The following is a 22,645-nucleotide window of genomic DNA, read 5'->3' as shown; positions in this document are numbered from 1 at the left end:
TCTTGATGAATTCCTGAGCTGTTTCTGAGGTGCACAACGTTAATTGGTAGTCACCATGGGCCCCTTGCTATGATCCTCTCTTGCCCTCTTCCTACATACCTTGCAAAGGTAAGGCTGTTACAAATACTGCTCTTTCGTAGTAACACCTGCTTGGTAAGACATACTACTGGCTGCAGTAATGAACAACCACAAACATTACTTGGTACAAACAATTTATTAGGTAGCAATAAATAAGAAATTAGCAGAAAGGACTATACAGCAGTAAGGCATATTAATAGTATTGTTAAGTATGCAACTGATACATTTTAACATCTTTCCTCTAGTTTTCTAACAAAGTGCTATGTAGAGAAGTGTATTTCTGATGCCAGCGCCAAGTAATAGCCAGGATGGCTGCATTACAAAGGACCTGTTTTATTATTTTCCTTAAATATAATACTCCATGAAGAGTTACCGTTATTTATGCCAGTGAGATTTAAGTAAAAAAGTATAGCTAGGTAAGATTACAAAATGTCTCCTGTTAACTGCTTACTACTTTTATCTCTTAAACTGCACTTGCTGGTTGTAAGGTGTGAGTAAAGTTACTACACAAGAGCACAGCTTCTAACATTCATTTTTGCTTTTATTTGAAAACTTAGAGGCAAGTGCTAATTTTCATTGTTAAAAAAAAAAACTTTTTTACAAAATATTGCACACTGGTTTAGCATGCAGTTTACATGGAAGAAACAGTCAAGTGCACTTAAACCCCTGAAATACAACCAGAAATTTTGAAGTGTTATGGATACTATTTTAATGTACAAGGATATGTTTCAGATTGCATAGGGTCCCAGCTCATTGAGACCCAATCCTGACTCTGCATAGACCAGGCAGGTGCTTACCAACTGTGTCTGACTTCCTTGGAATATAAATCTTCATTTCTGCATCCTGCACTGCTTGTAGCCTCAAGAAACTTAAGTAATCAGTAGGAAAATTAGTTTTAACAGAAATAACTTAGTACCTCCTATCTGAGTTTTTATTTACTGCCTATGTGCTGCAATCCAGGGTAAGATTTATTAAACTTTCTGAAGTCCTCTGAGTAAGATTCATTTGTAAATCTGTACCTCCTTCTCCTCCATATACACATCTTATATTGCACAGCAAAAGTAAAAATCCATTATTTAAAAAACAAACCAACCCAAGCATGCTAAACATATAATATGGCTTCTGAGTGATTTAAAGTTACTTCCCTTTTGACATCCTCATGCAGGATTTTAGAATAAATATGAATATAAAGTATAAGAAAGTTAAGACTAAACCCAAGGCCAGCTGTAACGTTTTTCAGAAATCAAATGAAAAGCAAGTTTATCAAAAGTAGTTGCTCAAAGGTCTAACTGGTCACACTTACCAACAGTATCTTAAAGTGTGTCTACAAAATACTGTAACATATACAGCCTCCTTGATGTTCCACAGAACTACATGAAAGGTAAACAGGTTAACTGAGACTTGCTTAATGGCACTGGTTGTCCCATAGTCCTGTGGGAACAAAAGCCTTACTTGATTCATGCTCGTCCATCTTGGTCAACCATTTACATTTCATTAGCTTTATTGGTTAAACTAAAGCCCTACAATAGCTTATGTATGACCCACAAAAATATTTATAAAAATAATAGATACGTTGTATAGGATATTTTCTTTTAAATAAACCATGCAGCTTCTGTACAAAGTTAAAAAACTGTACAAACTGACTTCTGTATTGTGTAAAATTCATGTTCATGGAAGCCTTCTGTTACGAGGAGATACAAGTTGGTTTTTGCTTAGCCATCAGATGCAGTTTCGGAACTACTGTTCATTTCCATCATTCATTTCTTTCACTCGGCATTAACTGGCCATTTAATTTCATCAGAAGTTTCACGACGAGACCTGCCTGTATAAAGGTATAAAATTAAATTCTCTCAGCATTTTGGAACTGTGAAGGATCAAGTGTGTGGCAAATGCAACTAGATAAAAATAGCAAGTTAGAAGTTGCATCATTTTAGAAATAAAGAAAATAAACCCTAGATTTTCCTCAGCTATCAGAAAGTGCTTTTTAAAATACTCAATCACTTCCCCTGTAACCACCTTAATACATAGGAATCAAAAGCAACTACTGTGAAAGTATGCAAAATACTCAAAGGAGTCACAATACATGTTAACATGGCATATTACCACTCATGCAGACTACGGTAAAACAAGCATTTTCCTTCAGGCATCCTCAAACACTATCAAAAGTTGCTGGATTTACAGGGGTGCAGCTTAGGTTTCTTTTATCCTGTACAATGGTGGTCAGTCTCAAGAGGAGAGGCATGCATCTAGTTTAGGAAAAATAATTGAACAATGAAAAATGACAATGCTTACCTGTTTGGTATGCACAATAAAGCTCATTTTGTTTTCCAGACTGTGGATTTGAAAACATGTATCTCCATCTCCCAGCTGCCACATAAAGCAACCATACTTGAGGCTTAAGAGTAAAGCCTACAATGAAATATAAACAACCGTCATTCAAAACATTCACCATACTTACAAACAGAACTTTGTTTAGTTCACTTAGGACTCTGCTTTTGTATATTCCACAATCCAGTTGTAGCTTATAAAAGAGTAAAGTGGAAAAATACAGGGCTTTCTATTAGTAGTGCCTTATGAAAATCTTAAAATCTTGGAAATCTTCACAGTCAAGTTTAAACAGTTGGGTGTGAAATGACTATTAGCACAAAGAATGTAAGATAACAGAATTAAGCTTCACAGTTATTACTGGCAGTTCACTTAAGCTGACCTTTGTTTCCATGTTGAGGAGGTGCAGCCCTTTTACATTTACTCCTACGTATACTTTAATCACTTTATGGCTACTTGAACTTGCTTTGGTGAATATCTGTCCCGTGAAAAAAGCTGCTCCGTATGTAGGAATTTCCCAGCAATTCTGCAAGAACATGCGCTGAAGGTGGTGCATCTCTTTACTTACACCTTCGCTGGTGCTGAGATTCTAGAAAGAAAAGGATAGCAGCAATCAGTAAGTCTTCAAACAGCTGTGGTTATTTGAAGAACATCCACTATTTAGTGGAATTCCCACCAAACAAGTGTTCCCAAAACACTTCCCCAGCAACCATTTTCCTACATCTACACTAAACACGCACAGAAAGGCTGAAATGCCCAAAACAGTGGCCTAAGAGCAGAGGTCGAGAAAGCCATTATCATTCTTGCATAGTCTGATACAAGAAACAGTAGAAACTATTCCGCTATGTCCTCTGCTACACCATGGTCTTAGGAAGACCAATATAATCCACTCCTTCATCTGTATTAGAAAGAACAGGAATTATCCACTGGTTTCTGACAAAAAAAAAAAACAAAAAACAAAAAAAAAAACCCAGAACAAACAAACAAAAAAGGTGTATGCACCAAGAGAAAGTTTATGATTCTGTAACCTCATCTCAAAAGAGGGCCAAGGCCTGAAACATTCCCTGAGTGCCTCTGCAGTGTTCCCTGGCAGCTACCTTAAGCGACACATGTCGGCCAGTACCATTCTCAACTCTGACACACCCTGCTTTTCCCAAATTTTTTAATGATTTTTTTTCATTAATTTCATCTTCAGGTGCCCCTGGTCCCCGGTGGAATGCACAGCCCCCAGTTAGATGTCATTTGCAGAAGCAACCCACGTTTACAAATTTGGCTCAGTTAACTGCTCTAGTCAAAGGAGTTTGCGTGAGCACATGCACATTAGCAGCATTATCAGATCCCTACCATACCAGCTATACTGGCAAACAGGCTTTGTGGATCTATTGCTATAAGTCAGAGTAGATTTTTTTACATGTATGCCTGATTTGGCCTCAAACACTGAAGATAAATAGATGACAATCATATTTACTTCTAAAAGCCAGATCAACTGTAGCGGTGCAAGACAAACAGCATTCCAACAACCCATGCAAAAATTAAGAGCATACCCATTTCCAGCTTTATATACTAGTATTTTTGTTCGTTAACTGACAACCAACCAGTCAAAAAAAATCTTTATGACAGGATTTTCTACTATGTGATTACTTGTCTCACCTTGTATTCATGAAGTATCCTGTTTGTCCAGTGAGGAGCTTTACTTTTTAGTTTAGTGATTGGTACTATAGATTTAAGATTTTCTTCACTAAGAGAAAAACAAAGCAGAAACATAAAATTTTCTTCACTAAATAAAGGAGAAAGAACAATGTCTGCCAATTTGTATCTTTAAGTCTATTCAGCTAGACAGATAGCTCCTACTCTATCTTGCCTCATTAGGTGAAAAGCTAAGGCTTCCTAAGATACAGTGTAATTCTCAATTAATGGAAATCTAGCTTTGTGTTATGCACTTTGTGTGTACCCCAGACACAGCAAGGAGAGGAAATGCTGGCAGCAGAACAGGCAAGTCTGGTCTTGATTACAGACCAGTTTGATGAATTCCAATTTGGAAGCCAAAATTATATACAAACAGCCATTCACACCAGAAAAGATGGCACCTTATACTCTTCCCTCCCCTGCCATATCAGCACCAGTGGCTTCGCCCAATTAATTTACATATGAAAGTTGTGTATTACACAACATGAAAGTGAAGCTATTTATATGAAGTGCCTTTTTAAACACCAAAACGTAGGAAAAAAGAACACTAAAAGGAAAACTTTACTGGTTTGCTTTTACGCACAATGAAAATAGTCTCAGAAAACTAGTGATGCAACCTATTTGGTAATTTTTAAACCATATTTGGCAGTAACTGCACGTTACACCAAGCAAAACACCCATCAAAAGACAATACATCCAGATCTTTTTGGTCAAGGGTACTCTCATACACACAGCAACCTGGATATTTTGGAAATGGCAAGTCTTTTAATAAACATTTATGTTGATTACAAAAAAAAATTCAAAAAAAATCAGAATATCTTCATCTGAAGAAGAACAAGTCAAGGTATTTTCCAACATCTTGAATACAAATGGAAAGCATGCCCAAATGTCTATAAGGCTTATTATCTGGCTCAAACTACCTTTCCAAGTCATCCTGTCTATAGAGTCACAGATTTCCACTGAGCAGGATCAATGCAGAATCATACTGCTGATTTGCCTCCCTGCAGGTGCTGGGATTCAGCACGGGGTAGTTTCATATTAAGCCTGTCTGTGTTTAAATGCACATTCCTTCAGGGGGGCAGTCCCACTTAAACCCAGTTCTCTTCACACTCAATCTACCAACTGTGTAACTGAAGGACTCAGCAGCTGAATCTACTGAACACCCCACCCAAAAGTTTTCCAATCGGTGAGCTCATTCACCTGGCATACTCTGTAATGGTACAGTCTCTACACCTAACAGAAGGAAGACAAAGGAATAAACAAGTGCAGTCAATATAGCCAGCCCTTTCAGAGGCAGCCCACACTTACATCAGAGTAACTGTAGCAGAAAATGCACTCTGATTTACTGATGGTGGAGAGCACAACCGAAAAACAGCAAGCCAAGACAGCTCAGTTGATGCTGTGAATGACAGAAGTATAGTCGCATTCCAGAATACCACAGCTGCTGTTAGATGAATGAACTGCAGTGGAAATGGTGGGGAGTGAAAATGCACACATTAAGAGAACTGGAATCCTGATGTGCTCAGATACTGATGCAGAAATGTACATGGGAGGACAAAGCCATATCCCAGAACAGCAGCTTCTGTTGGGCTAGCAAGCAGAGAGCAAGGGAGAGAAAACCACCATCTGGCAGAGCCCTGCTAGTGCTATGTTTCTGACCAATTTAGTGTGGCAGTTCACACACAAATGACAGAACAGAAATAGTGTCTCTGCATGGCCTGTCCTCTTCAAAGAGGGAGGAAAGCCAATCCCAGAAGTTGGTCTAACTGGACATAGCAAGAGTTTTCTTCATCATTGTCCAAACTAACTCTCAGTCCTTGTCAAAACCCTTCAATCACTTGAATACTATTACTCACTTTTTGGCATTACTGTATCTAGGTATAGACTTACAGAATACAGAACTCTCCATCCCTCTGCCTGGGACTACAATAAGTAAGATTAAATGTTTTTCAGACCGCATGTCCAGCTTCTGTTAATGCTACAAGGGTTATGTGGTTACTATGAACTATTGCTCAGTGATGAAAAAATAATAAATGTATCATACCTAAAATTTGAGAGTTCCATAGTAAACACTATCTAAAAATACTTAATCTGAAACTGTAATTTTAAATTTTAAATTTTAAATATATATACTTACTTTAGAAAGCCCTGTTTATGTTTCTTGCTCTCATAATTTCCATAGACTATTTGTAGAAGCAGACTGGCCAGTGTGATCAGCTTGGCATCAGGTGATGTATAGAAACCTTTCAGTAAATTGTATCTGGCTTCATCAAAAAGGATAAGAATAGCCAATGGATCCTCAATCTGTTAAAAAGATTTAAATAATATAATCTGTTTGTAAAAGCACGTTATAAAAATATATATATAAGCTATAATTACAGCTCCCCACTGATCCAGAGACAGAAAACAAAGAACTGAACCTGCCTAAAATATACATTTTACTAATGCTTTGTAGTAGGAAAAAAAAAAGAACAGTTTCATTAACTTAATCCAACACTTCATTGATCTAACACACAAATTAGAGGTGACTGACATACCATGCCCAATCCAAAGGTTCACAGAAATACTGTCATCTGCAGTTTTTTTTCCTCTCATGAATGTATTTTGAATAATACGTTGGAGTAATTTCATTGAAATTGACCAAATAAATATCTGAAAAATCACTTCACAGGAAGAAAAATGGGGCAGGTTGGTCTTAGCCATACAACAGACAGAGACTGAGAGATACACTTATGATAAACCGAACAGTTGGGAAGGTGAGAGAGAAGGTGGGAAGGCAAGAAGGTGGGAAGAACCTGAAGACTCTGTTACAGAAATGAGAGGTCAGGTTTAAGTAAGTTTGGAAATTCCTATGGTCATTAAACACATAGTGTGTTGATCACCAGAGTGGCCTGACTCTGATCATGATTTCATGCTACCACTTCCAAGTGCAGACCTTTTTTTCTATTTCCAGTGGGAGTCTCACATCTCTTCTCAGGAAAAGCTGTGAAGTTTCCCTATGAGGATCCAAGTTTGTCAGTTCAGTGAATATTTCAGGCCAGTCTCGAATATGCTGCAAAGGCTTGTGATATGGCTTTAGTTGGAGGCCTGAAAAATAACAGGGTTTTTTTTTAAAGAAAACAAACAGAATAACCCAGCACACACACACACACATACATATACATGATTATTAAATGCTGCATTAAAACCAGAGTATTTGAAACAGAGGGCTCATTAACATTTCACTCTGTATTTTCTAAACTGTTTTATATAAAGGTTTTGAAGATATGGATTTATTGACAAAAGTCTCAGCATCAATTCACTAAATGCACTAGTGATGAACCTTCGTTATTTTCAGCTTCTCAAGAGTGAAGTGGTATTTAAAATTTAATGGAATACCAAGATGGAACTTAATAACAAACCACTAGAGACTGTTCTCTCTTTATTGTGGGAGAAATACAAAGTCCAGTAATCTTATTTTGGGCAGAAAAATACAGGTACAGCTTTTCTGATCAGCATATTATCTATTTTGGGGTATATATAAACCATAAACTTCTCAGAACATGCTTTTTTTTTTAACCTGTAAAACATCTTGATTCTTTAAAGGCTACAGTCATCCAGTATTTCATGTTCTCCTGCATATGTAAGAGCTGAGAAATCAATACAGAGCTTTCGGCTACAGTCCTACTAGATTGGACTGTCATTGTGATTATTGTGTGGCTGTTTTCTAGTCATGAGGAACTAGAAGGTTGTATCTGCCTCATCCTCACTGCTCTCTGACTTTTACATTGTGACATTTCAAATTACATGAAAACCTTCAAATGACATGTTATAGTGCAACATCTTTTTACTGAGAATAATCAGTTCACTCAATTCATCCACCTTACATTCAAACACAGAAAAAAAATTATCTGTCCTGCAAAGAAGAAATCTATGGTCTTTACAGTGGTACACAAACTGCAAGAAATACATTTTATAATGAAACTTGTCCATTAGTAGTTTGAAGCCATAAATCAGAAGCCAACTCATTTTCAAACTTATGCTAAATATCGAAGGAATTACTTGGAATAACACAAATAATGTATCCCCACAATTGCAAAGGTAACACTTCAATGATTTGAGTAAAATATGACATCCTATTTAGAAAAGGCACAAGCAGCAAGACTTAAACACTCAAACACTTCCTTTTCTTCCAGATATTAACATCTAAGTTTAACTGGAGGCTACAGTAGTCATGTGACATACAGGGAGAAAAAGATTTAAAAAGCATGAAGAAAAGATTTCCTGCAATATTTACAGATTAAAAAAGCAAAGTAACGTGAACAATGCCACTGTAGGGGAAGTTTTACAACAGTAAATAAAATTCTGAATGCAAGGCTTTTGTATTAATGGTACTGTCACAGCATTCTGCCAGACGTGAATTGTGCTTTGTAAATGCACTATAACGTGTCCCACAGCTATGCTGCTGTAGTACTGTTTATCACATTTTTTGCCAAAACACAAATCAGAATCATTGAGTCTTCTGTGGTTTGATTTATTTTCTGCTACATATCTCAAACTACAACTATCACCTTTTTATTTAAATTAGAAATAAAAATTAATACATTAAATGTAGTAATGATGTTTTGCATGAGAATTCCCTCCTGCCTATTATAAGGATGCTGGGGAAGGACTCTTCATTAGGGACTGCAGTGCTAGGACAGGGGACAATGGGTTAAAACTTAAACAGGGGAAGTTTAGACTGGATATAAGGAAGAAGTTCTTTACTGTAAGGGTGGTGAGGCACTGGAATGGGTTGCCCAAGGAAGTTGTGACTGCTCCATCCCTGGCAGTGTTCAAGACCAGGTTGGACAGAGCCTTGGGTTATATGGTTTAGTGTGAGGTGTCCCTGCCCATGGCAGGGGGGCGGAACTAGATGATCTTAAGGTCCTTTCCAGCCCAACTATTCAATGATTCTATGATTCTGTACCTGAAAACTCATTTACCAAAATCATTTTGGTGCAAAACGCACAAAAAATCATATGATTAAAGGAGCTAATGAAGGAAAAAAAAAAAAAACCAACCAAAAAAACCCCAGACGCTATCAGAACTTGCTACCCTGGATTTGGAGAAGGGTGAGGTTCTAAATGACTTCTTTGCTTCAGTCTTCACTGGCAAATGCTCTGACCACACCACCCAGGTATTAGAAGGCAGATGCAGGGACTGTGAGAATGAAGACCTTGGGCCCACTATAGGAGAGGATGTGGTTCGAGACCATCTTAAAAATCTGAACGTGCACAAGTCCATGGGTCCTGATGAAATCCATCCGCGGGTCCCGAAGGAGATGGCAAATGAAGTTGCTAAGCCGCTGTCCATCATATTTGAAAAATCATGGCAGTCAGATAAAGTTCCCGAGGATTGGAAAAAGGGAAATATAACCCCCATTTTCAAGAAGGGGAAAATGGATGACCCGGGGAACTACAGACCAGTCAGTCTCACCTCTGTGCCTGGCAAAATCTTGGAGCAGATTCTCCTGGAAGGCATGCAAAGGCACATGAAAAATAAGGAAGAAGTTCTTTACTGTAAGAGTGGTGAGGCACTGGAATAGGTTGCCCAAGGAAGTTGTGAGTGTTCCATCCCTGGCAGCGTTCAAGGCCGGGTTGGACAGAACTCTGGGTGCCATGAATTTAGCATGAAGTGTCCCTGCCCGTGGCACGGGGGTTGGAACTTGATGATTTTAGGGTCCTTTCCAACCCTAACTATTCTATGATTCTAACAAACCAACCAATAATCATCTTGACTTTAACCTACTAGTTTCAAACAGGCTAAACATTGGTAAAAACAACTACATGCATCCAATTTCAGAAACTCTGGGAAGAAAAATACCACTAAAATAAGGGTAACTTAGCAGTAAGGAGTGTGACAGAAAAAGTGAATGGCAATGTGTTTCTGACAGCAAAACAAAAAGGCAGTCTGGACCTGCTTCACCTCCCCAAATGAAATATATTCCAGATCCCACAGTGATGTGGGGTCAGACCTATTAGGGGTACCCAAAATGGTGGCTAAAATGAAGCAGCTTTCTATAGCTCTGAAAGCACAGTTGGGAGACACTAAGCTGTAAAGGCTGGCAGTTGATCTACTGGAGGAAAGCTTAAGCAGATGGAATAGAAAAATTTGTTTCACTGACCATGTAAAAGATACAAAGAATGAGATGTAGGTGTATTAAGAGTCTAGATACATATTTACTCCTAAAGGATGGCTTTTAAAAGCAGAAAGAGGTTAATAGCGAACAATCAAAGAGCATGCTTCCCATTTTCCTTAGAAAATACTATTTTTTCTAAAGGCAAGAAGTAAAAAACCTATGATAAACTCTCAAGTATAATGATATTCCTTGTTACTTACTGAGGTTTTCAGAACAGATCCAGATAGTGAAGTATTGCTGAGTTTCTTGAGACAAACGCATCCCCTCCATTATCTGCTGTACAGTAGTATTGTTTCCATGTTTCAACTCAACGGAACGATAAGACCCATCCATACGATAAATACGTGCCTTTTCATACTACATAAAAATTAAAACATTATTAAATACCTTGTTAAAATCCTTTCTGTTGGTGCTTCTGGAAAGAAAAGCAATTTTACCATACTGCCGAGAATAAGAACATAGCACAACTCCTGCATATTTACTGTTTATCAAAACTGCTTGTTTCATGTCCTACACAAGTCCTTATACTGTGCTTTTTACACCAAGAAAGACCTTACTGATATTCTGAGGACTTCATTTCTGTTGAACTTAAAGGCAAGCAGGCATTTAAAGTTCCCTGACAGATTTGGGCTCAACTGCCTATGCATAGCCTGAAATGTCCACTTCATTATTATTGACAAGTTACTGATTATTCCTTTTCATTAGACTATACTAAAAGACTTCTTAAAGGGAAACACCAGCCTTTATACAGACCCCAGTATAATAATAATACACTCTCAATGAGTGAATTTGCAGTTCTGTAACAGAACTCCAATAGCTTTCACTGAATTGCGTGTGGGCTCATAGTATGCCTCCTGAAAGACGTACTTAAACAAAAATCACATGCTGAAAGCATATACACATAAGTCATAAATCTATGCAACTTCTTGTTTTCATCTCTCTAAAAGGTTAATGTTTCAGCTGCTTGATGACTGAGTAGATTTGAAGAAGGGAAATAACAGATTCCTCCAACTTTTTGATATTTCCTTTCTTCAAATCTACTCAGTCATCAAGAACCGCTTCCTAAAAACTTCTGGAAAGATTAATGCCTTGGAAAATGACAGCTTATTGAAAATAAAACTGGATGGAAAACATCAGTCTGTTTTTGCTGCAGTAGTCACTGTGACTTCTGTTTAAGTGGGGCTTTTTAACATTTTAATTCAATAGTAATAAGTGACAACATAGTATCACCTATTATGCTGTGAAATCTACTTAAAATACGTGTATTAGTCTTTTAGAGTCATTAGACACACATCTGCCATTCCATTAACTGCATAAGAAGATCCCTTAAATACAGGATGTGAATTCCTTCATTAACTGTTTTGGAAGACTCATTCATAGACAGTGAAATTCAGATAATTTGAAACATCTTGAAAAATGCACAGGTTTACTGCCACCTACCTACAGAGATACAAATTACATCTGAAGTCAAAAAAAAAACCAAAAAAACACCAAGAGGTTTTACCTCGTTTGGCTAATTTTAAATCTACTTCAGGATGAAAGGAATCACATCATAAATTTTGCTTACTATCTGGCTAGATCTTCACTGACTGCCAAGGAAGCTTACACCGACTAAGTGATGTAAAGCTTGTTCTGCTGAAGCCTACATTTAGCCAGCTCCTGTTTAACTTGTAAGATGACAATGCAAAGAAAGCTGATGGTTGTATGATCAAAAGTAGACATAAAATCAGTAGCTGATGTGATGCTCCTACAAATAAAATATCATGTTTAAAATCTTAAATCCATTTCTTGAGCAATAAACACAGATGCATTTAAGGACACAAAATGATTTACACTAACAAGTTCAGTACACCGCATGTTTCCAATAACAGCTACACGTGAGCCTCTCCTTCTACACGTTTAGGTGTAAATTAAATACAAACTTTAAACAGTTTAGAAAATAAGCTCATACAGGCTTATTTATGGCTTCCTTCAGCAGTTTTGCAGCTTCTTCCCACTCATTTTGTTTGTTCTCTTCACAGACATTCAGTGGAGATCTTCCTTGTTGATCAGTAATGTGCTATAAACAGAAACACCAATAATAGTTTTCACTGGAGATAGGTAAACACGTACACATTTTTTGAGATAATCAAAATCCCTGATCTTGGGGCTCAAACACTGAACTGACAGAAAATGGGAAAAGTAGCAGTAATAAAAAAATAGTTAACCATTATTTTGTAATTTCTCAACAGGATCAGTGTGCTTACACACTGTGATCTGGTCAAAACATTTCACATACACACCTTAGCAGCTCTTGCTAAACTTGCGATTTCCACACACAAACAGAACTTACTCTGTCAATTTCTGGATGATTTAGTAGAATTTGTACTATTTCAGCATGCCCACCTCCAGCAGCAAAATGAAGAGGAGAACTGAGCTGGCCATTCAAAAGATTGGGATTGCACTTCCCTTTCTCCAACAGCATTCGAGTGGCTTCAACTTTTCCATACCTGAAGACAGGTTTAAATCAGAACAGACACAGCAAACATAAGATCTTTTTTCAGATAGTTGTAAATACAGAAAGTGTATTTCCATGCTCAAAAGTTTTCAGCTTTGAAATGACACCAAAGACAATGGAACTTTGGTGAGTTTGTAGAAATTAGTATCAGTTCTGCACTTCTTTGATAACCATTGGTCTAGTAACCATTCATTGGATTAATTACAGGCAAACCAAACCTTGCTTTAAACTAGCTAAATTTGGGTAGTTGCAGCATTTAAGAAATAGCAAAACAGAGTTCAGCCTGGCCTGAAAAAAATCCCAAAACATAATCATGTGAGAATCACAGTAAAGCTTCTGATTGTCATGCAGATGGATCCTAAGGACTCTTAAGCCTCACACTGGTAAATGTTGCATATACTATCTATGCAAACTTTCTGATAAACACTAAAAATCAAATAAGTTGGGTTGTGGTTTTTTTAATAACCAAGTTTGATTTTCATGTTATTCATATAATCAGACTGTACAATAAACACAAAGACTAACTTGAATAAAGATAAGAGCTTTTTTACAACCGAGGAAAGTTCTCAAGCACTTAGATTAAATCATCACAGAGTTATAGTCAGAAAAGTTGACCTCTGTACACCACCTAGTCCAACTTCCCACTCAGAGCTTGACTGTAACCAAAACACGCTGTACTGTAAAACTGCTCACAGACTTTAACCAACAAAGACTGTAAAGGTTACCACACTAAACTAGACCTAGTATCTGCAACAAGAATTAGAACAGGTGCTTCAGGACAGATACAGAAGGCAAGAAGTGTTTGATGATACAATCTCCACACCTGGTCTCCTCTGAAACCATTCAGATTGCAATTACCTCAAAACCTGAAGCAATCTTTCTCATCAGAAAGTTGACACTAACATAAATTAGAGTCGAAGTGTAAAAAGTCTAGAGAGATTTTGATTTCTTGTTTTTGACTCTGTATCATAGAATCATAGAATAGTTAGGGTTGGAAAGGACCTTAAGATCATCAAGTTCCAACCCCCTTGCCATGGGCAGGGACACCTCGCTATAAATCATATCACCCAAGGCCTCGTCCAACCTGGCCTTGAACACTGCCAGGGATGGAGCATTCACAACCTCCTTGGGCAATTAACACTAAAGAATCATGATAGCAAGAGTATATTTGATTGGCAAAACATCTGACTCACCAGCATGCATAATGGATAGGTGCCCAGTGGTCACTATCTAACTGATTAACAGAAAACTTTTTATCCAGAAGGTGGCTTAGTAAATCAGAGTCGCCTTCACAAGCACTGCGGTGGAGAGGGAAATCATCTACCCACTGGTGTTCCCTATGAATTTAAACAGTAAACATGAGGAAAACACAGTTCAGAAATATTTCAATAGTTGAGAACATTGACTTTTTTTAAAATTAGTAATATAGCACTAACTGCAGATCTACATGAAGAATAAAAATGAAGCTCATGCAGTTAAATTGTGCCAGTATTCATACAACTAGTTTGTCATGCAGTAGTCAAGCCACAGCTGCATTCATTATGCTAAGAAATGCTTCTCTAACATTTATAATTTAAACCTTTCTTGATCTGTCCTTTAATTGTTGTTTCAGTATGTAGAGACTTCAAACAAAATATTTTTTAAATATGTATTTATACAGTAAGGTCCCACAGTAACAGGAATCTCATTCTGATCAAGCCTACCAAGTACTACTGTCACAAACAAAATTATCCACAAATAAAAAGTAATGTAACATAATACTTGTCCTCCGCGACACTGCTCATGCTACGTTGCCACTTTTCTCTTTTAGGAATCTGAATCTTTGAATAGTCTGGAGCTCCAAGACCAAAGTATGGATTTATTACCACTTTGTCAACCTGCAAAGACATAATTTAAACACAACTGAAAAAATATCTTCCATAGATTTGGCTGAACAATCCCCCATCCAGGCTGAGTATTCTCTTGAAACCAAATTTCAATAGTAGTATTTTAAAATTAAAGAGAATTATGTTCAAATGTAAGGATTTGAAAATCATTTAGCAGTCAGTGTGCAATAAAGAATTCTGACTATATTAAACATAAAGCATACATTTGTATCAAGTAAATGAACTGTAAAACTAAAATGTATGTTTCATGAATATAAAATGAAAATATAACTCTTACCCTATTAGTATACTGAAGGTCAGAGCCAAACAAAGGATTATAGATACACATATCTGCTTTCTCCAGTGCCAGCATTTTACTCTTTATTTCCAGGGCAGTATAACCCATGTGCAATGAGCTCTCTGTCTGGCCAGGTTCTGTAGCGTAGGCAGGGTTTATTACATTCGTTTTGATTCTCTCAAGAGGAGATGGTCTGAATAAAGCTGGGATGGAGTGAGACTGGGTATGCCGCTCATCCAACCACCTGCAGGACAGAATGGGCAAGTAATTAATTTTCAGGTAGAAGAGGACTGTTATGGTCACGCCTGTCCATTATTCTGTTTAATTAAGGGCTGCACTTACAATAATCAGACATTTCAATAACAACAATTATTATTTTAATATGTACAGCCAAATTTATAGGACTAAATTAATCCTCAAATGTGATATTTTTTTTTTTAACCAAATGTAGTTAAGCAAATATATTTGCTCAAACACATTTCCTGAAGACTCTCAAAGAAAATTAAATTATAAGCTAAGGTAAGAGTATAACACTGATTATAGTCAAAACACTGAACCACACTAACGTCACCATTTTGCTTACTTTCAGTTTATCAGTATTACTACCCTCAACATACAAATTTTGAAATATAAAGCAGTTTTTTAAAGGATGAGTTGAAGTTTCAATATCTGTGCTTCTAATTCACGTGTTTCACTAGAGAGAGACAGGAAAAGGCAAAAAATCAGAAGGCCTCTTTCACATTTGCCTTTTCACAAAGCTGTGTGAAGGTTATTCTCTTTTAAGTATACTCCTACTAACAGTACAGAAGGGCTTTAGAGCCCCCTTACTCTGAGCTAGTGTGGTCAGCACGGCATACCTCCTGCATTTTTCCTGCCACGTATGCAATATAACACAGGGCTCAGGACAACTGATTCATCTCATCTTTTGGATAAATGTATTTTCACCAAATTGCTAGATTATTTTACTTAGAAAGTGCCCAGTTCAACATTACACTAAGGACCAGGTTTGTATTTAGGTTTTTACATATTCTCACAAGCTTGAGTACAGAGCATGTACTCTGCTAGAATACAATAAATTCCATTCGGTGATTTAGCCTGGAAACACAGAAATACATGCCCTGGAAAGATAGATCCACTGACAGACCACTTGGATCCACTGACAGGCCACTGCCCCAGAACCACAGGTAAGCACGGCAGAGCATGGCCTGTAGTTCAGTGCATGTGCTTAGGCCTGGATTTTTAAGTCCCAGATCCAAGCCATCATGTGCTGCAAAATCTGTATCCCCTTCATTTACGGTCCTGCTAGGAAGGACGACTGTAAAATTGTGGTCATTGCACTATCAACATCCTCTTGTCCCTCTGAAGTATTTTCAGGCATCTTCTCTACATAGTTGGTAAATAGGTTAGTTATGGCACTTTGAATCTTTGGGAAGTGCATTTCAGACTACACACATAGAGAATAATCAATATAAAAGATTTTCTATTATATTTCCTAGGCTTCTCTCACAACTGTAAGGCTCAAAACACATTTTAAGTGGAACTGAGTCTGAAGGCATTTGGTAAGCAGCAAACAAATATAATTGGCATGATGGTATACATGGAAATAGCACAACTCTACTATTAAACTGTAAAAATCCTTCAGTTTTAGGTAGTAGCCTCTAACTTAGAATTTTTCATTAGTCTGGAGTTTCAGCTAACTTCATTAATGCAAGTAAGTTCATACATTAAGTATGTCTGGTATTTCTTTGTTAAGGGTACCTAAGAAAGACTAACAGCTGCTTACATACTCAATTTTCAAACTACTATAAACCTGGCTAAACAACTAATCACCTTTCTGAAAGTTAATTTCCTACTGCAAATACATTTGTATGGCTGGGAAAGATACACTCCCTTTCTATAAGGAAGTTTAATTTAAATGCAAATCTTAATGGTATACAATTAAGAGGGTATTTTTAATACACTCTGGCAAATACTCTTAAATATGACAATTATGTCATTTACAGAAGATTCAACATTATTATTTTATATGGTTTTACAAAACATTCACTGTAAGAAGGAACCTCCCAAAAGACACTTGATTTAGATAAGCACACCACTCGAGTTTGCAAAAAAGATTTTCAGAAAGATTTTGAAATTTGATGTCAAGGTTTCAGCTTCTGATTAACATGAAGAAAATAACATGGTATCACAATGACTTCCTTCTTAATCACAAGAATGCTATAAAAACTGTATGCTACATCTACAAATTATCTTGTTTAATTTCTATTTTAATATATGTTTATGGATAGCATTTCTTACTTATCCAAGGCAATTAACATTTTCGCAGTAAGCGTAGCAAAATGGGTGCTGGATTCGCTGCAGACTCTCATGATGTCTTGTAAACAATAGAACACAGGGCATCCAGGGCTGTAAGCGTATTTTGTATTATCTAAAAAGGAAACATTCTTAAGACACATCAAAGAGAAGAAAAATTGTATTTTCCCTTCTGTAACTTTGTAGTTACACATTCACAGCTGACTGAGAGCACATTCTAACTTTAGACTAACTTATTTTTTTCCAAATGGTAATCGATGGAAATTACATACAATCCTTAGGTAACAATTCACAACTCAACAGAGTAGCCTTAAAAACTGTTAAGTGTTCAGTTACTTTTCCATCAGTGTGATCAGATTCATCTGGGGAACTAATATTAAAATGTATAGTGTTGTCAGAAAAAAGTAGGACTCGGGACTAGAAGAGGTATTTATATATTGGCAGTTATACAATGGTATTTATTTGATAGCTTTTATCCGTAAGGCCTATCATTAATGCAAAAATGAAGGTTTCCCCAAAATCACACATGCATTTTCTTGAGGCTTTTTTTTTTGTCCTGACAAGCAATTTACTTTGCTTTCTACAGATTTAATTTACCATTCCTTATTCAAACCTGTTTACAGACTTCAATAAGCATTCTTCCCCAAGTAAAGAACAGTGAACTGCATAGGATGTCTTTCTCACACTTGCATTCAGTAAATTCTAATGCATGTTTTGAAACAACCAACCGAACAAACACAGCTTAAAACGGAATTGTGCTATCATTACAGAAACAAAGGCAATGCATCAAAAACAAGGGTTTTTTTCCTTAACTTTAAGTAACTTTTTCAAGTTTTCAAGTATACAGAGAGAGATTTCCACCTAAATGCAACTTTTAATGTTTAACATACAGAAAACGTCATCTATCGTATTCATAAAAATTCTTAATAAACCTTGAACTAAACTTCTGCTAAAATGGATGCAACTTCAGAAATTACGCTCAATATTACCTTTCACAACAGTCGGAACAATGTAAAGTGATGCCTCCTGACCTGCCTTCTCTCCATCAAGAGGAAACTTCTTCATTAACACTACACGCTTTCCTAGCACAGTATTAAAAAAAAAATCAAAATCATTAACCAACGAAACAAATGGTGCAGAGTTGGCTCTCTGAAAGCTCACCAAACCCAATCTTCCTAACTTCTAAGAAGAAAAAAGAAATTGTAAGATATAAACTGAAACAAGCTAAGAAAATCTAAGTACATATGAAAAAATAACACATACATACCCACTAACATGAAAAATTACATGACTGCACCCCTTCTTTCATAGCAACCTTTATAGACCCCTGATTTTCTGCAGCTTTCACTCTCCAAACCACCTACCTTGAAGTTAAACAAGGTTCCTTCTGAAATGTGAAAGCACAGCTGCATCTCTGTTGCGAATGCTTTTTTCACACAGTGGTATGACAGCATATTCCATGTTATACTCCCTTTCACCCTTACAGAATCCAGCATTTTATTTGTTTTTCTGACCTCAACTACATTTTTTAGCAGTGGCCACACTACGCTGTGCATATTAATGCTTGGGGCCTCCGTGCAAGTCAATTTAAAACTCTCTAAACTGTGTAAGAAACAGGTTTTGCTTTTACATGGTATTCCTCAATGTGTATTAAGGCTGTTATTTCATGTTTGCTGCTCAACTAGCTTTGTTAGGTCCATCCAACTCTAGTCATTGCCACGCACAGCATTTATGCAGCGAGGTGTTCCTTTTAGCACTGCACTGTCTTGTCTGTGCTGACAACCTTCCCAGTATAACCTTGCTTACAAAGCAGAGATCAGGTACACACACACAAAAAAAGCACTTTAGTCTGTATGGTTTATACCAATCTGGAAATGAAATGTGCTGGGTAAAACAATTTTTGTCAGTACAAGCATGAGGTTCATTGCCAGAACAGCTATGCAAAAACAATGAAAAAGAAAATGTACTAATCAAATTACATCTGTAATACAGTTATGTCAGGAATATTTTCATGTAAATACTGTCCACTGAATAATGCTGGCTTTAGAACAGACTTTAGAGGTGATCAGTTCACTAGTTCATATTTAGGATAAAATTAAGGATTAAAAAGCTACTACAATCTGGTTTACCAAAGTTCAGCTGTAAATCTCAAATTGAGGTGAAGAAGTAGTGAAGACAAGCAAAGTTTCACTTCATAAAGCATTTATAGAGCTGGAAGTAAAGGGAAACAAAGGTTTTGCTGTATAGTTGTAATTTTTTTCCCATGAGCCTCAAAACATAAAAAAATTTCACACTTTTGCATAACCTTTCCACACCCATTTAAGAATATTTTTACAAAGCCATCAACAACAGATGAGATTAAAATGTTTTTACCTTTAATACCCTGATTGGCTGGTGAAATTGGTTTGGTGGCTTCTAACACATAATCCAAGATGCTCTGGGTTATCTCAGTGCCTCCCTGCAGTTTAGTTTCCAGCAAAACTTTCTTTCTTTTCTTCTTTTGGCCTTCGATGGGAACTTCAAGCAACAATATCTTTCAAACAATAATGAAATCAAAGGAGTTTAAGTACAACTGAAACAAGCACAGAGGTTTGTTTTGTTTTGTTTTTGGGGAGGGGGGAAGAAGGGGAGAGGAATTACTGTACCACTATAAAAGCAGTAACAAAATTCAGGAAGTACTGAATGTGGAAGAGCAGGATGGTGAAGTAGAATGACCTTCTTAACAGTAAGGTTAAAGACAGAAAGACAAAGCTGCACCCTTGTGCTGAGCAGCCCACAGGGCAAAATGCCCTGAAAAGAAATGAAACACAAAGATATTACAAGACTGCAAACTGTTCAAATACCATAAAGATGGGGCAATGCATAGTAGGTATATGACGTACATAGACATTATTTAAGTGTTCTTATTGTCAAATTTAATTTTCTGCTACAATATATTTACTGTAATTTATTATTTTTAAAAGTTAATAAATAAAAAAATATAGTTTTACTTCATAGGATTTAGCTCGATATTCCCGAGAATTCAGGCTAGCAGTATTTTTTGGACGAATCACAGCAACATACGCATCTCCAGTGCTTTCTGGGTTTCCCATCTCTCCTTCTTTTACCACTGGAAAGAATGAATAAACAGGAAGTAAAGGGCCAGTTGATAAAAATTAAAAGAAAGATAATCCAACAGCACACTGAACTTCAGGATGCAGTAATCCTGCCCACCAATTGTTTCCATTATTCATTTATTTTTCTTTAGCTGGGGAAATACCAGTGGTTGCTATAATTCTGCTTCTTTTTAATGAAAGGGGGAAATCCTACATCACACAGATTTAATACAAATAATCCCGTTCTCTAACCCACTTTTAAAATAAAAATAATGGTTGGAAATTTTTTTTTCCAGTTTGTAACTATTTTTCCCCAGTTTGCAAACCAGACAAAAGGCCAAAGAAATTCAGCACTCTTAAAAAAATGTATGAAATTTTAAAAAGAAAACCATTCTAAAGTGACAAGCACTGTAGTTTATAAAAGTGCTGTAAAAAAGGACTGCATTTCTGAGTGCCACAGGGATTTCAAGAAGTACCTGATTTTCCAATCCCTCCCCCAAACTAGAACACAATCTCTACAGCCCTAGTAACTAAACTGACAAAAATACCCTGCAATATGAATTCATTTACTTTGTTTTACTTCAGTGGGACTGCAAACTGGTGCACAATTCATTCAAACAGAGTTTTTGAAGGAATATATCTTCAGGTTTTGCAAAAAAAGGGCAGAGGTTTTTAGATTTAAGGTGAAAGTTCGCTTACCTTTCTGTTTAACCCAAAGTGACAATGCCTACAATTATAAAACTTTATGAAAATGGAAAAGGGAAAACCTCCTACAGCTAAATCACTTCACCTACCAAATTTGAGAAAAAAGGTCTTATCTGGGCATTAACACCTTCCAGGTAATCATTGTCCTCATCTGCAAATGAACCTCCTTTCATTCCACATCATCAAACAAGCACATACTTTCTTCAGATTAATCCCACCACAAAGATATTTAACGTTACTGTTTCTAGCTTCTTCACCTCTTCTAGGAGAAACAGGTCTTCAGATCCCCATGCCCCTAGTCCATCCAGTATTTTTGCTGGGATCAGACTACCTGAAAACATATGAAAAAAAACCCCACAAAAAAACATCAAAAAAAACCCAAGAACCAAGCATAAATAACAGCATGCACATTTTCACTTTCGGTTTAGATAAATACGTTAGTTAGATGACTTAATGATAGTATGTAAACAGTAATATCTAAATAGAAGCATCTATTGATTTACATTACAGTAGCATCTAGAAACATAGAATCAGCTGTGTCCCGAGCTGTGAGAGATCATACTTTGGGATATTAAAAGTTTTGAAAGGAATAAGAAACAACCATTCCTTAGAGGCAGCTGGGAAAAGCATGCTTCCTTGGTTTCCTTAGGATATATAGGTTTGGGTCACAGGCTTGTGTGGAGAAAAACTGCACAGGCAGGGCTGTAGGTTACGTTGGTGAGCAGCGGTGAATGAGCAGCGGGTGAACTCCCTCTGCTAGTGCCATGCCCTAAACCCAGAGTGGGGTGAGGATGTCTGGGAAAGGCAGCCCAGAGAACTGCGATCTAACTCCAGAAAACAAAAACAGAGAGCGAACAAGGGTGGAGTTGCAAGGATGTGACAATAAAGATGCCCAGCTTCAGAAGGCACCAAACCCAGATGCCAAAAATGCGTCCCCGTCCCAGCGGACACAAGTCCGAAGAATATGCCTCAGCCGCCGCCAGCCCTCCCCACTTCCCACGCCGCCGCCGCTGGCCCCCTCGGCAACCAGAGACGCGATCACACCACCCGGCAAGGAAGACCATCCCGCCCCGCAGCGCGCAGGCCCCACCACCAAGGAGGGGACCGGCTTCTCCCCGAGAAGCACAACGGCCGGGAAGCGACCCCGCACTGCCAGTACCTCCCGCTCCCGCTTCCGCTGCCACCGCCACCCCGCGGCTTCGCGCCTCACGACCGAGAAGCGCCCCCTGAACTTTCCTGATCCCGCCCTGGAGCCGGCCGTGCACCGGGACCTCTGGGGCGGTGCTCGCACCGCAGCCCTACGGAGTGGGAAACCCTGCCGCGTCCGCGGGACCGCCCCTCCGGGGTGACGGGCACCGTCCTGACCCTCCCGCTCGCTCGCTCGCTGCCTCTCACTCTCCCTTGCCTTCCTCCGTGGTGCCAGCCGTCGTCTCCCCCGGCGCATCCTCCCGCCTCACACGACGCCCAGGCCCCGCGCCCGCGACGCGTCCCGTCTTGTCCTGCTCCGCCCCATCCCCGCCCCGCTCCCTCCCCCGGCGCGGCGGATCCGCTTCCCGTCAGAGCCCCGCGGCCCTCGGCTGCCGATGAGTTTCCGGGTCGGCGGCCTGAACTTGTGCTGCTGCT

The 22,645-nt window shown here is 38.0% G+C and overlaps 1 protein-coding gene across 3 annotated transcripts; it reads right to left on the bottom strand.

The window, feature by feature from the left end:
• Positions 1 to 602: 602 nt before the first annotated feature.
• KRIT1 (KRIT1 ankyrin repeat containing) lies at positions 603 to 22,487 on the bottom strand. Of its 3 annotated transcripts, XM_061350113.1 has the most exons (18): positions 22,428 to 22,487; positions 21,280 to 21,353; positions 20,213 to 20,331; positions 19,596 to 19,755; positions 18,212 to 18,304; positions 17,208 to 17,337; positions 14,910 to 15,153; positions 14,508 to 14,623; positions 13,940 to 14,083; positions 12,582 to 12,738; positions 12,201 to 12,308; positions 10,450 to 10,606; positions 7,025 to 7,176; positions 6,227 to 6,393; positions 4,054 to 4,141; positions 2,786 to 2,992; positions 2,371 to 2,487; positions 603 to 1,900 (listed from the first exon to the last, which is right to left on the bottom strand). In XM_061350113.1, the coding sequence occupies exons 3-18, from the start codon at positions 20,312 to 20,314 to the stop codon at positions 1,832 to 1,834; spliced, it is 2,211 nt and encodes a 736-aa protein (XP_061206097.1). In that variant the 5' UTR covers positions 20,315 to 20,331; positions 21,280 to 21,353; positions 22,428 to 22,487; the 3' UTR covers positions 603 to 1,831. The 3 variants fall into 3 exon arrangements, 2 of the variants coding, with proteins under 2 accessions (XP_061206097.1, XP_061206098.1); XR_009724969.1 differs by lacking the exons at positions 603 to 1,900; positions 2,371 to 2,487 and adding an exon at positions 5,398 to 5,488 and having other exon boundaries at positions 2,977 to 2,992; XM_061350114.1 differs by lacking the exons at positions 21,280 to 21,353; positions 22,428 to 22,487 and having other exon boundaries at positions 19,596 to 19,794; positions 20,213 to 20,265.
• Positions 22,488 to 22,645: the final 158 nt, after the last annotated feature.

The sequence above is a fragment of the Neopsephotus bourkii genome, unplaced genomic scaffold (assembly GCF_033783945.1).
Source record: "Neopsephotus bourkii isolate Nb327-2 ecotype Australia unplaced genomic scaffold, CSIRO-AGI_Nbou_v1 NB_479, whole genome shotgun sequence".
Lineage (NCBI taxonomy): Eukaryota > Metazoa > Chordata > Aves > Psittaciformes > Psittacidae > Neopsephotus > Neopsephotus bourkii.
Note: the sequence above shows the minus strand (reverse complement) of the source record. Positions and strands in the feature narration are given on the sequence as shown.